A 14,436-nucleotide genomic window follows, 5' to 3' on the forward strand; every position below is an offset into this window, starting at 1 on the left:
GATGTTCGGTGACTTGGTTCTCAATGCAGACACGCCGGGGACAGCTGCAGCATTGGTCTGATGCTGCATACATCTAGGCAAGTGTAATTAGCAAAAAACAAACAAACATACTTCTCTTAAATCTCTCTGCTACTGGGAGATGATTATCTCTTTATCATCACAAATATTTCCCTGAACTGCTCAATCTCACTGTCCATGTAGCCCTATGGCCTTACTCTGAAATCATAAGACCCGGGGTGGATAAAATTTACAATATTTTTTTTTTTTTTATAAAAAAATTATTATATTTTTATCAAATTTATTTTAATAAAATGATTTAGAGTAGAAATCCATCTAAAGATAATTTTCTGTTTAAGATACATTAATAATTTAGTTTATTCAGCATGAAATGGAGCTTAGTTATGTAGCATGAGGCTGTATATTCTCCAAGCTAAGAAAACATGCACCGGCAATGTTATTGTTTTAATTAAATAAAAAAATGTGAGTAGTTCTCCAACTATGTGTGATTAACCTATAATAGTTTCTGATATCGCTGTTTTACTAACCTGGCAGCTTATTATTCTAAATAGGAAACCGTCATTTTGTTTGCAAATATTAAATATTCTAACTACCAGCAATAAGTCCTTACATTTTAAGAGCACCTGCCATTTCAGATACATCATGACAGTGCCTGTTAGCGGGCATCCACTCACCTGCTGCCGCCACGTCCCCTCACCTTGTTGTGTCATTGCTGCATCACCGGCCGTCCCATTAAAGTGAATGGGACTGTCGGTGAGTCAACAGCGGGTCAGGAGGAGCCGGTGTTGCTCTTTAAAAATTATGACTGAAATCAAGTTGATTTAAATCAAGCCTTTTTAGTAGTGATTTAAATCAAATTCACCCTCTTCAAACATTACCCTGGCTCCTCTCCATCCAACCCCTCATGTACAGCTAAGGGAATAATCCACCAAATAATGACCAAGCACTAAGCGCTCCTCACCCTCTCCAAGTTCAGAATTGTCGCCATCTGGGAAAGTCGAGCAAACTTGTCACGAATGGTCCACGTTGTCACCGTGGTGAGATAAGCAATAAGGGAGCGCAATTCTTTGTCAAACTGCAGACCACCGAGCTACACTCATGCAGAGACACAAACAAGAATAAGACGTCACAATCCTAATCACAGTTTAGATCAGATATAATCTTTTTTTCTTATCTTAAAGCTGAACTTCAGCCTTGCATCCCCCCCCCCCCCCCACCCACAATCAACATGCAATGAATATTTTTAATTTGCAAGAAATACCTCCTTTGGGACCCAGTGACATCATTGGGTCTTTCTGCTCATCTTAGCTCAGTTTGTAAGATTGAATTTTGTATGAGGGTCTGGCAGGCTCCTGAAAATGTCACATTGCCCTGCCTCAATCGTTATTTGAAAGAACACATCCCCAGCATTCCTTTAGATGTGCTAATACAACTGGCAAAAAAGTATGGAATCTTGGAAAATGTTCAATTGTGTAGAAAGAAAAAAAAACTAAATCAGCCATGCCTCAAACAGAAAACAAAGAAAACTGTTAAAAAAAACAAAAACTGTAGTCAGTAGTAACTGTTTTTGCAGATCAAGCAGAGGAAAAAAATATAGAATCATGCACAAGTTGATATTGAGATTTTGGACACTTTTCTTATTTCAACAATTTAAAGGATGTTTGGCGATGATGATCATCATTTTCTCAGGATGTAATCTGATGCAGAGGTATGTTTTAGAACAGCAAAGTACATGGTGATTTCATAACATTTTCCTAAGAATTGAGTGATTCCATAATTTTAACTCTAATCCGTAAAAACTGTTGCAACTGACTACAGTTTTCCAGAAGGTTGGAATGTTAAATGAAAATAGTTTTGAGGCATGTCTAATTCTTGTTTTTTTTACACAATTAAATGAACATTTTCCAAGAGTGGGGATTCTATACTTTTTAGGGGTCGTAGAGTGTAGTCAATCAGCTGAGCAGATTGGACAGCTAAAGTCTGCAGCATTAAAGAGAAAGTAAACCCTGATGGGTTTACTTCCTCTTTCATTCCCTGCAAAGGTAAAGCATAATGGACTACTATGCATCGCATAGTAGTCCATTATGTGTCACTTACCTGACACAGGAGCCAGCGATGTCACCGCTGTCCCCTGTAGTCTGGCGCATCCATCTTCTTGGTAGGGGTCTCGCAGCTCCGCCGCTGTCATTCGGCGAAGCCGCGATGATGTCACTCCCGCGTATGTGCACGGGAGCCGACACGCGCAGCAGCTCCGTCGTTGAGAATGCCGCGCTCAGTGCGCCTGCTCGCCGCTGTCTACGGTGCATGCGCCATAGACAGCGGTGCCTGTCTTCGGGCAAATATCTCCTAAACCGTATAGGTTTGGGAGATATTTCTTGGACCTACAGGTAAGCCTTAATCTAGGCTTACCTGTAGGTCAAAGTGGTTTGTAAGGGTTTACAACCACTTTAAGTGGCCAGCAGAGGGGAGCATGTTTGTCTAAAGGGATACGAGCATGTGCTCTTTCATATAATGATCAGAAACGGTAGTACAGTGACCAGATCCAGCCCCAGAGATTACACTCACACGTATTGAAGAACAACAGTGGTTGATGTCAGAGAAAGCTAATATCTGTAAAAGGAGACCAACGACAGTATGGATAAGGAGGAGAGGGGATTGATGATGATTAAAGTTATTCAAACAGGATATGAAGGCAGGCTCAAGAGGTTACATTAAAGTAATTGTAGTGTCCTTTTTTTTTAATAAATAAAAATAACCATGTTATACTTACCTGCTCTGTGTAGTGGATTTGCACAGAGCAGCCCAGATCCTCCTCTTCTCGGGTCCCTTTTCTGTGCTCCTGGCCCCTCCCCCCCATAGCGGCACCCGACCCGAGTCACAGCTTCCGGTGTCCATTCAGACATGGAGCTGCGGCCTGGCCCGGCCCCCTTTCTCTCCTGACTGGCTGACTGACTGACAGCAGCGGGAGCCAATGGCGCCGCTGCTAAGTCTCAGCCAATCAAGGTGGAGAGTCTCGGATGGCGTGGACATCTCTGGACAGAGAGGGGGCTCGGGTAAGTTATTAGGGGGTGCTGGGGCGAATGCTGCACACAGAAGACTTTTTATCTTAATGCATAGAAAAAAAACTTTTGACTTTAAAGGAGATGCACAGGAGAGGACTTGCTACAATTGTTAGGAATAAAAAAAAATTAAGGCTGGAGTTCAGCTTTAATATATACATACATTTTATCTGGTAATGTCTATTAAAAATGGTCTTCTTACTCTTTTTTTTTTTTTTACAAAAATCACAAAAGCTTTAAAAATAAAATACGATTTAAAGAATGCCCCTGATGGTCAATGTTTAGCCTCACCCGGCTGAATGTGGATTTCAGGATGACCTTCTCCAGCTCCATGGCAATGAGACTGGTTAGCAGACTGGTAAGATTCTCATAAATGATGGCGGAGAGTCCAGCCTGCAGAGACAGAGATATCAGCTGTAAATTCTCTCCAGATACATTTGTAAACCCAGCAATGGTCATAACCCCAGCAACACAGCATGTACCCAACTACCGTCATAACCCCAGCAACACAGCATGTACCCAACTACCGTCATAACCCCAGCAACACAGCATGTACCCAGCTACTGTCATAACCCCAGCAACACAGCATGTACCCAACTACCGTCATAACCCCAGCAACACAGCATGTACCCAGCTACTGTCATAACCCCAGCAACACAGCATGTACCCAGCTACCGTCATAACCCCAGCAACACAGCATGTACCCAGCTACCATCATAACCCCAGCAACACAACATGTACCCAGCTACTGTCATAACCCCAGCAACACAGCATGTACCCAGCTACTGTCATAACCCCAGCAACACAACATGTACCCAGCTACTGTCATAACCCCAGCAACACAGCATGTACCCAGCTACTGTCATAACCCCAGCAACACAGCATGTACCCAGCTACTGTCATAACCCCAGCAACACAGCATGTACTAGGGCTGCAACTAACGATTATTTTCATAATCGATTAGTTGGCCGATTATTGTTTAGATTAATCGGTTAATAACCTTTAAAGAAAAATTTTTAAATAGTGGGTCAAATTGACGTTCATTTTCCAGCACAGTGACGGGAAAATATGGAAAGAATAGAAAACTTCTTGGTCAAAGGAATTTTCAGACAGTGTATGTGTTTTTTGCTCAAAAAAGAAGTGAAAATTTCAAACAAAATTCTTTCATTCAGTGAATGTACAAAGATTTTTCATCTGAATATTCACACCTGAAAATTGATCTGTGAGGCCAGCATAAGGCTTGGTACACACCTATGCAGTTTTTGCTTTTGATCTGTTTCTGCAGTGCCTTTTTGCTTTTGTTTTTTGCATTTTTTTCGGGCAGATTAAAAAACACAAATTGCTGCAAAAACGCATTACATTCTTTTCTGCAGCTTCTCCATTGAAGTACATTGAACCAAAAAAGCACCGCTCTGCGTTAAAAGCCCCTGACCCTTTCCAAATATGCAGTGGCTGAAAAAAGCACAGATATGAACATGTCCCATAGGAAACCATGTAAATGAACTGTAGTGCATTTTTGCAAAAATCACCAATAAACATATAGATGTGAACCAGGTCTAAGACGTTTAGTAACATAATGGGGTTAAAAAGACTAAAATTAGCCCTTTATAGTACAAGAAAAAAGCAGATAATCACTAATGGAACGGGTTCATATTTTTACCGTAGAATAGTGAAAGTAATATTTACAGTAGTGATATTTTTGTACTATAAAAGGGCTCATTTTCATTTTTTTTTAACCCCATTATGTTACTGGTCAATTAATCGATTATGAAATTAATCGATTACTATTTTCATAATCGATTAGTTGTCAATTAATCGATTTGTTGTTTCAGCCCTAGCATGTACCCAGCTATGGTCATAACCCCAGCAACACAACATGTACCCATCAACGGTCATAACCCCAGCAACACAACATGTACCCATCAACGGTCATAACCCCAGCAACACAACATGTATCCAGCTACCGTCATAACCCCAGCAACACAACATGTACCTAACTACTGTCATAACCCCAGCAACACAGCATGTAGCCAGCTATGGTCATAACCCCAGTAACACAACATGTACCCATCAACGGTCATAATCCCAGCAACACAACATGTACCCAGCTACTGTCATAACCCCAGCAACACAACATTTACCCAACTACTGTCATAACCCCAGCAACACAACAACATGCACCCAACTACTGTCATAACCCCAGCAACACAACAACATGTACCCAGCTACTGTCATAACCCCAGCAACACAGCATGTAGCCAGCTATGGTCATAACCCCAGTAACACAACAACATGTACCCATCAACGGTCATAATCCCAGCAACACAGCATGTACCCAGCTACTGTCATAACCCCAGCAACACAACATGTACCCAGCTACTGTCATAAGCCAGTAACACAGCATGTACCCAGCTACTGTCATAACCCAAGCAACACAACATGTTCCCAGCTACGGTCATAACCCCAGCAACACAGCATGTACCCAGCTACTGTCATAACTCCAGCAACACAGCATGTACCCAGCTACTGTCATAACCCCAGCAACGCAGTTCGTACCTGGGAATGGTCAGAACCCTGGCAAAGCAGCATGAACCCAGCAACAGTCATAACCCTACACAAGCTCCTGCGCTCGGGGGCATAGTCTATAGCAGTGATGGTGAACCTTGGCACCCCAGATCTACATTTCCCATGATGCTCAGCTACACTGCAAAGTGGATGAGCATCATGGGAAATGTAGTTCCAAAACATCTGGGGTGCCAAGGTTTGCCATCACTGGTCTATAGGTAGGTGGTATAGCCAACCGTTCAGAGTGTGGAATGTCAAAGGTCTACTACTGCTGTGGCTCTGATGAAGAGGGTCCTCCCTCATAATGTGTAAGCTGTTTGTGGTGCCATCTGGTCCCCCCTAACACCTGGTCCAGGTTGCAGGTGTCTAAAGACACGGTTCCATTTGCTGGAGCACTGAAAGGCCTTTAACATTTGTTTGTGAGTATTACTAATAGTCATACTATTGGCAACTCAGCATGTACCCAAGGATGGTCATAACCATCACCACAACATGTACCCAGGGAAGATCACAAGACCAACAACAGGCCAGTCAGAGCAGCCTTGTACTTACCTTAAACTCAGACATGAGCTGCTCCAGGTTCACTATGAATTGCTGCACCCAAGGGTCATTAGCTTCATAGTCGTTAAATTCCTCCTAAAGCAGATATCAGAATGAGAAGCAGATAAACATCCCAACATTATGACACTCACCTGCCATCAACGTTCACTTACCTCCTCAATATTGTGTGATACAGACAGGAAAAGGTTAATCCAGGGCTTCACTTGTGGCTTGATGGCTGTGTTGTTCAACTCTCCCAGACCCTCCTGTTTGGCAAATAACATAGGTGCGTCAGAAAAGAACACGGAGCACCAACATAGGGCTAGAGGAGAGGGCAAGGGGCTCAGATCTACCTGCAGGAGGTCTCGGAACTTGTTAGAAACAGACGCCATGTCACAAAGACAGCTGTCAATCTTGGCCTTGGCTTGGTCACTTCCAGATTCTGTGTTAAAGAGCTTCCTGCAGTCATTCTAGAAGGAAACCGCAGATTTAGAAGATGAAGAGTGGGGGGAACAATTTCCATTCTATAGAGGATGACGAGTGGGGGCTGGGGGGGGGGTTATTATACAGAGGATGATGAGTGGAGGGGAACAACTCGTATTATATAGAGGATAATGAGTGGGGGGAACAATTAAGTAAGGCAAGGCACAGAGTACACAAAAGGTAAGTACTGCAGGAGGAAGAGGGACTCAGGTGTAGCGTAGCGACATGTTTCTTGAATGCCAAGCCACAAGACCCTTTGCAATTCTGCCACCGATCAGGAGAGCTATCTCCTGATTGGTTGCAGAGTTGAAGCTCCAGGTGAAACCCAGAAGTGCCAGTAATGGATCCTGAAGGATGTATGATACTCTCAATGACGGCCGAATCAAGAACTGGAAGAGCACATAGCCGGGCACTCCTAGTTCTCAAATGCAAGAATAATGAAAGTTCTCATGGTAAGGGCATTGGGGTTAAGCAGGCAGTCCTTGTAAATCTGTAGGTTAAGATATCTCAGAACACTGTGATATTCTACATCTGGCATGTTGCGTGAAGCGACTTGGGCAGCTCGGCTGTTAACTATGCCCCTTGTTATAAACCCTGGGCCTACCTCCAGATTCTTCTTCAGAGTCATGATGTTCTCACTGCAAACCTCCACGTTATTAAGACAGACCTGGAAGAGAGAAGATACAATCAGGTAAGCGGTGACAGGTTGGTTCCCCTCCACCTTCCCCATTACATAGTTCCCCCCTCTCACCAGGAAAGACATTTTGGCCTCATCGTTGCTCTCTATTCCCTTAGTGTCAAACTTTCCCTGCTGGAGACTGCTCTGCATGAGGTTGACCGCACTGGTGACACCGCGCTGGATGTCCTGGAAGGTGGTGGCTGGGAAACCCATCCTTAACTTGTTACACAGAACCTCCCTGGGTGATGGAGAGAGAAGGGGGACAGAAGGGATTGCATTGAAACACGCGGTAATGGCAGTAGGGGGAGGGATACAGAGATGATAGCTTAGACCCCCTTTCCAAGGAGACAAGATAAACATTTTTTGCTATTTTTTTTAGCTAAACAACAAAAAGTGTTTGATACAGCACATATACTTCTTGTTTTTTTGCCATTAGGACTATGACACAAACAGCAAACCTGTCAACCCCTCCATACATTATGGGAATATAACCCAGAGTTACCGGAAATCTCCCTCCAACATGGTGGTGGAGAGGTTAATCATGGCACACAGACAGTCTATGCTGGCGCTGGACAGAGCACGTCCAATACATTTCTTCACTATGTAGAAGCCATCGTCCACCATACTGGAAGTCAGCTGCCCCCTCTCATAGGAATCCATGTCCACGGCCTGCAAAGGATGGAGAGGCATATAAGCACAATTATGTGACTTTATTCCTTGTTGTTAATGAGAAGGCCCTGGTATATGCAGTGACATCCACCCCTATCCCCCACCCCATTGTCTTTTTCCAGGCTACCCTGAGATCAGTTTCTTAGCAAAGACATTTTTGGCAACCAGTTATCCCAGTATGGTGCTCTAAAACTGCTGATTGGGTTTCTCATAGTGCCTAGCATATAGTATGTGCAGGAAATATTATGCAGCTGCGTTTTTCCAAAGCCCAATTTGTCCTTTCACAGTAAGCTGGTCCCTATATTAGTGGAGGTATAGATTATCATAATTTATCTTGTTCCTATACCCTGCCCCCTGATGACATCACCAGTGTAATCCAATCATCAGAATCAAGAGTAGACAGGATATGCCTATTAAATTTCCGACAGTTTCCCGCAATGCTAAAAGAATGAAGAATGTGCTGTCACACGTGTTGTGCTGCTTCTAACTGGCAATAAGCTTAAACAGCCTTTCTCAACCAGGGTCCCTCCAGAGGTTGCTGGGAGTTCCTTTAATAGTAAACATATGTGAATTGGCCTCCTGCCTGATGGTGTCTGGCATTGAGGCCATTCCACATAACCAGTGGCATGGGACCAGTGGAACTTCTCTGGTTTCTCAGGTAAGTAACTATTGGCACCAATGATCAAGTTAGCTGTGTGTAAGGGGAGCATTCCTCTCGCTGACCACCAATATAAGGAGCATTCTTCCCAGTGACCAAAGTATGGGGAAACTGCACTGACCACTGGTGTAACATGGCATAGATTCCACTAATGTGGTGTAGCTAATGTACTGTGAGCTATACATTTTTAACTGGGGTTCCCCGAGACCTGAAAATTATTTTGAGGCTCTATCCACGATAAAGGGACTGGGAAAGACTGAGCTGAATGTATATTTATTAAAGTGGAGTTCCAGCTTAAATCTAACCAAGTAACCACACCAACTGCTTGTGCAACTACCACCCTACTGTTACACCTAACTAGTCACCAAATTGTCCCCTTCCCCATCTTAACACCTATGCTAACTAACTGGTGTAAGAAAGATGTATATACATACCTATTTTCAGGCCAGTCATGTGATCCCATCCCTTTGTGTCAGCCAGTGTTGCTGCAGAAGAGGGGAGGGAGTGCCAACAACCGAAGGGCTATTAAGGCCTAGGAGTGACCTCACCGCTCCAGGCTTTACTGGCTGTTTTCGGAAAACATAATCTCCTATCCCTGCAGCCGCTGCTGGCTGACACAGGGGAGATATGGCGTCCAGAATGGAGAAACATGAAAATGGGTAAGTATATAAGTACATCTTTCTTATATAGGTTTGTGAACCTAGGTGTTAAGAGGAGGGAGGAGTCAATTTTAAGGCTAGTTTTGTGTAAGCTAGAATTCCAGTTTAAGGCTGGGTTCACATATATGCAGGGCCAGTTTCTATGCAGAGTCTGGTGCAGTTTCAATTCAGCGGTTCAGGTGCGAATTTGACACATAATTCAACCTGAAGCAGACTGAAAATTGCACAGGACCCTTTTTTTTAATTTGCACCACACCCGCCATAGATGTGAACCGACTCCATTGAAAGCTGGTCTGGTTCACAACACATCCGATTCGAATATACTGTATGTAAACCGAGCCTAAAGACTGTTTAGTTACATTATACTGCACAAATGCATTAAACAGTTAAAACTTCAAAAAAAAATTTGAAAGCGCTTGCAAGGAAATATTAACAAACAATGGAGGTTCAGTACAGTACAAAAAGGTAAACACAAGTGAATTACTTTAATGCAAGTGTGCATAGGTGGTTGAAAGCCAATTATTATTATTTTTTAATTTTTTTTAGTACAGGGCCATTGTCTTGTGTTTTTATCATCCCATGACATTAGTGTTGTGGCTAGCCAAAACTTCAATAGTCCATTTTCATACGCAATCTTATTTTCTGACACCTGCCTGTACTGTTACCCACCTCTGGTCTCTGTGATGGAACCAGACTGGATGATTGTACAAAGGCTCATGGAGAAAACATCACTGTAACAATACATTTGCAGGAGTTTTTTAGATGGCCAATACTGCGCACATGTGCCATTCTGATTGTGCACCCGTATCTTCCTCTTTTCTTTTGTGAATCCCCCACCAACCTGTGGAGACCACAGTTACCTTATTGACAGACTCTCTCATGTAATACTCCTCCATGGTGATGTAGTACCCAATCACTTCCTGCATAGTTCGACTCAGTAAACAATGTTTCAGTAGCTTGTCCAGACTCTGTTGATGTTCTGAAATGACAGAGAGTAAGTGCTAGGTGGGATGGAGCCCAATTATCTAATCTGTAATAATGTCTAATATGTTTGCAGACTAAATGTTTAAATGCTGAACACTCCGCTGTGTAAAACTACATATGTTTTACAGACACTGAGAGTGTTGTAATATCTGGTGATAGATACTTGGGCAGAGGAAGTACCTTGTTTAACCTCTTCAGCTGAAACTGAATCCCCCACATCAAAGTCTGAAATTACCCGCCGCTTGATAAAACGGAGGTAGAGCTCTGTGCGGGCGTTCATCAGGGTCACCTCACCAAGGATGGGGTCCAAATCTCTGGATTACAGGAAACATTAATGAAATTCAACATAAGAAACTCCAATAATTCACTTTTAAAATCCACCCCAAGACCGGCTGCTTGTCTGCTATATCCCTCAGAATACAACCCAAGACTTGTTTCCCCATCAGCTGTAATAAACTCCTCTATAATGCACACTCAGAAAATACCCCCAAATCTGTCCTCTCTCTGTTATAATACACATTCAGAATACACCCAGACACTGGTCACCGTCTTCTATAATAACCCCTTAGAATACACCCTGAGACCTGTCCCCCCATCTGCTGTAGTAAACCCTCAGAATGTAACTGGAGACTAGTCCCCGAGCTTCTATAATACACCCTCAAAATACATCCCAAGACCAGTACTCCATCTTCTATAATACACACTCAGTAAATACCCCAGGCCTGTTCTCCGTCTGTTATAATAATACACAAGCAGAATAAACCATGACACTGGTGCCCTATCTGCTATAGTACACCCCGAGACATTTCCCTCCCCCCCCACCATCTACTCTAATACACCCCTAGAATACAGCCCCAAAACCTGTTCCCCGTCTTCTAGAACACGTGTTTAGAAACACCCAGAGATAAGTCTTCTTTCTGCTACAATACATGCTCAGAATACGCTTGACGCTGGCCCCCTCTGTCTCCTATAAGACATCTCTCAGAATACACCCGGGACCTGTCCCCATGTGCTATAATACAACCTCAGAATACATTCCAAGATCTGTCCTCTGTCTACTATAATACATGCTCACAAACACCCCAATACAAGTCTTCTGCCTGTTACAATACACGCTTAGAGACACCCCAACACTGGTCCTGTCTGCTATAATACAACATCACAATACACCCCAAGATCTGTCCTCAGTCTGCTATAATATACAATCAGAACACACTCTGAGACTTGTCCACCCATCTGCTATAACACACCCTCAGAGTCCACCGCCAAACCTGCACCCCCTCTGGTATAGGTTATAAGAAATGCAGCGTCCTTTTCTGATGACCATACACCTGAAGGTCAAAAAGGCTTCGAAGACAAAGACAGAAGGGGTGGCAGATCCAAGCATAGTGCATCTTTGATCCTCTGCTAAAATAACAGCTGTAGCACCTTCTATAATTGATAAAATCCCCAAACACATGGCATCAAAAGGATGTCCAGCACACACTCCTTATAATTTGAACACAATCTCCGTCATGCAAACAGTCTCAAATAGCTTTATTCCTTCTGTCTAGGGCTAGGCAGTACTCAGTGGCAGGGAGAACAGACTTTTGTTTATTTTGTTGCCTGCTGCAGAGAACAAATGGTGATGGTAGGGTCTGGTAAGTGACACCGCTATAAATACTTTATAAATATGGCAAAAAGTTTGTGTACCTGTTATTGTTCCCCACTAAGTACCAACAGTGAGTTTCACTGACCTGGGCTCAATCTTGTCACCAGAGAAGGATCTCATCATACTGTTCTGCACCTGCTGGAACTGGGAGACAAAACTACATAGAATGACCGTGACTATTTTCTCTGTACAACCCCACAATGACAAAAGGACCAAGAAGGCCTATGGATGGGGAGATTTGCCCCGACAATGGCAGCTTGTGAAAAACCTGCCATCACATAGAATGCTTCTCAACCACTCACAACTTTTCACACTGATTGCTGCCCCCCATCTCCCCTTACCTTTCTCAGTTTGGTTTCCTCGCCATTCCGATTTCTTCACCTTCCTCTGACTGGTCTGCTAACCATTCCCCATCTCTCTTCACCTTTCTCCTATTGGATACATCACCTTTCCAATCTCTTATAACTTTCCTATGGTTGGGCTACTCGCTATCCCATCACCTGTCTATATGACTGGGCTCCTCACCATTCCCATCTCTCCTCACCTTCCTCTAACTGGACTTCTCCTCATCTCCCATCACCTTGCTCTGATTAGGCCATACAACATACCCAACTCTTCTCAAATTGCTCTGATTGGTCTCCTAACATCCCTCATTTTGCCTTACCCTCCTCTGGTTGGGCTCTTCACCATTCTATATCTTACCTTTGGGTTCCTCATCATTCCTACCTCTCCTCAATTTCCTCTGATTGTGTACCTCAGCATTCCCATCTCTCCTCACCTTCCTCTGGTATGGCTCCTCACCATTCCCATCTCTCCTCACCTTTCTTGGTTCAGGTACCTCACCATTCTCATCTCTCTTCACGGTCCTCTGATTGAATTTCTAATCGTCCCATCTCTCCTAACATTTCTCTGATTGGGCTCCTCACCATTCCCATTCCTCGAAACCTTCCTCTGATTGGGTACCTCACCATTCATATCTCCCCTCACCATTTCTTTTTATCCTCTTTCTTGAATTGGGCTCTTCCATTCCCATCTTTCCTCACCTTTCTTTGATAATCTCTCTGTTGCATGAACTTGTCCACGATTCTCTCCACCTGGCGATCACATTCTGCCTGCAGATGTTTGATGAGCATGTACAGCCTCCCCGGGCCATAGTAAGTTTCCAGTATAGGTTGGTGAGTTTCCACTATTCGTGCAATACCTGCAAGACAGAACAAAGAATGTAGGAGAAACTTTGTCATGCCAGAATTCAGGTTCCCTTTTCCACCAGATGTCATGTTGAAAAATGATTTTGTCCTGGAGACTAACCTTCAAAAAGCAGTGTGAGTGTGTCTGCAAATAAAAGTGCTGCTCTCCTCTCATTGCTTTCAGAGCTCAGGGCCAGGGACAGATTTTCTTCAGCTTTCTTAGCCACCTGTAGAGTGAAGAGTACAGGCTCAGGGGTAATGCATTGACAATCCATATCAATAACAAGAATAATCCATTCACTGGTGGGTCAGATGATTTGAGTTGGAACCCTTAAAGGGTTCCTTCATCTTTAGCAAAGAACTGCCTATGCAGATAGATATATACAGTGGATATAAAAAGTCTACACACCCATGTTAAATGTGAGGATTCTGTGATGTAAAATAAAATAAAAAAAAGAGAGAGACAAAAATAAGTAATTTCAGAACTTTTTCCACCTTTAATGTGACCTATAAACTGTACAGCCCAATTGAACAACAAACTGAAATCTTTTAGGTGGAGGAAAGTAAAAATAAAAAAATAAAATAATATGGTTGCATAAGTGTGCATACCCTTACAATAATACTTTGTTGAAGCACCTTTTGATTCTATTACAGCACTCAGTCTTTTTGGGTATGAGTCTATTAGCATGGCACATCTTGACTTGGCAATATTTGCCCATTCTTTTTTGCAAAAACACTCCAAATTTGACAGATTACGAGGGCATCTCTTGTGCACAGCCCTCTTCAGATCACCCCATAGATTTTCAATGTTATTCAGGTCTGGGCTCTGGCTGTGCTATTCCAAAACTTTAATCTTTTTCTGATGAAGCTATGCCTTTGTTGATTTGGACGTATGCTTTGAGTCATTGTCATGCTGAAAGATGAAGTTCCTCTTCATGCTTAGCTTTCTAGCAGAAGCCTGAAGAAGGTTTTGTGCCAATATTGACTTTGAATTTGGAACTGTTCATAATTCCCTCTACCTTGACTAAGGCCCCTGTTCCAGCTAAAGAAAAATAACCCCAAAGCATGATGCTGCCATCGCCATGCTTCACTGTATGGTGTTCTTCTGGTGATGTGCAGTGTTGTTTTTGGGCCAAACATATCTTTTGGAATTCTGGCCAAAAAGTTCAACCTTGGTTTCATCAGACCATAAAATTTTCTAGCATGCTTTTGGGTGACTTCAGATGTGTTTTTGCTATATTTAGCCAGGCTTGGATGTTTTTCTTCATAATCAAAGGCTTACAT

General features: G+C 43.1%; 1 protein-coding gene across 1 annotated transcript in view; it reads right to left on the reverse strand.

The window, feature by feature from the left end:
* COG4 (component of oligomeric golgi complex 4) overlaps positions 1–14,436 on the reverse strand; it is a 33,690-nt gene that overhangs the window by 1,461 nt on the left and 17,793 nt on the right. The window contains exons 6-18 of the mRNA XM_077453466.1: positions 13,274–13,379; positions 13,009–13,166; positions 12,051–12,109; positions 10,495–10,628; positions 10,191–10,309; positions 7,847–8,013; positions 7,417–7,582; positions 7,270–7,332; positions 6,536–6,652; positions 6,356–6,448; positions 6,195–6,278; positions 3,369–3,470; positions 980–1,108 (exon numbers count right to left, since the gene is read on the reverse strand). Coding sequence (XP_077309592.1) covers positions 980–1,108; positions 3,369–3,470; positions 6,195–6,278; positions 6,356–6,448; positions 6,536–6,652; positions 7,270–7,332; positions 7,417–7,582; positions 7,847–8,013; positions 10,191–10,309; positions 10,495–10,628; positions 12,051–12,109; positions 13,009–13,166; positions 13,274–13,379 — 1,497 coding nt within the window. The remainder of the gene's footprint in view (positions 1–979; positions 1,109–3,368; positions 3,471–6,194; positions 6,279–6,355; positions 6,449–6,535; positions 6,653–7,269; positions 7,333–7,416; positions 7,583–7,846; positions 8,014–10,190; positions 10,310–10,494; positions 10,629–12,050; positions 12,110–13,008; positions 13,167–13,273; positions 13,380–14,436) is intronic.

This window comes from Lithobates pipiens, unplaced genomic scaffold (genome assembly GCF_037356315.1).
Source record: "Lithobates pipiens isolate NorthernLeopardFrog02 unplaced genomic scaffold, aLitPip1_a1.2 Scaffold_10, whole genome shotgun sequence".
Classification (NCBI taxonomy): Eukaryota; Metazoa; Chordata; class Amphibia; order Anura; family Ranidae; genus Lithobates; species Lithobates pipiens.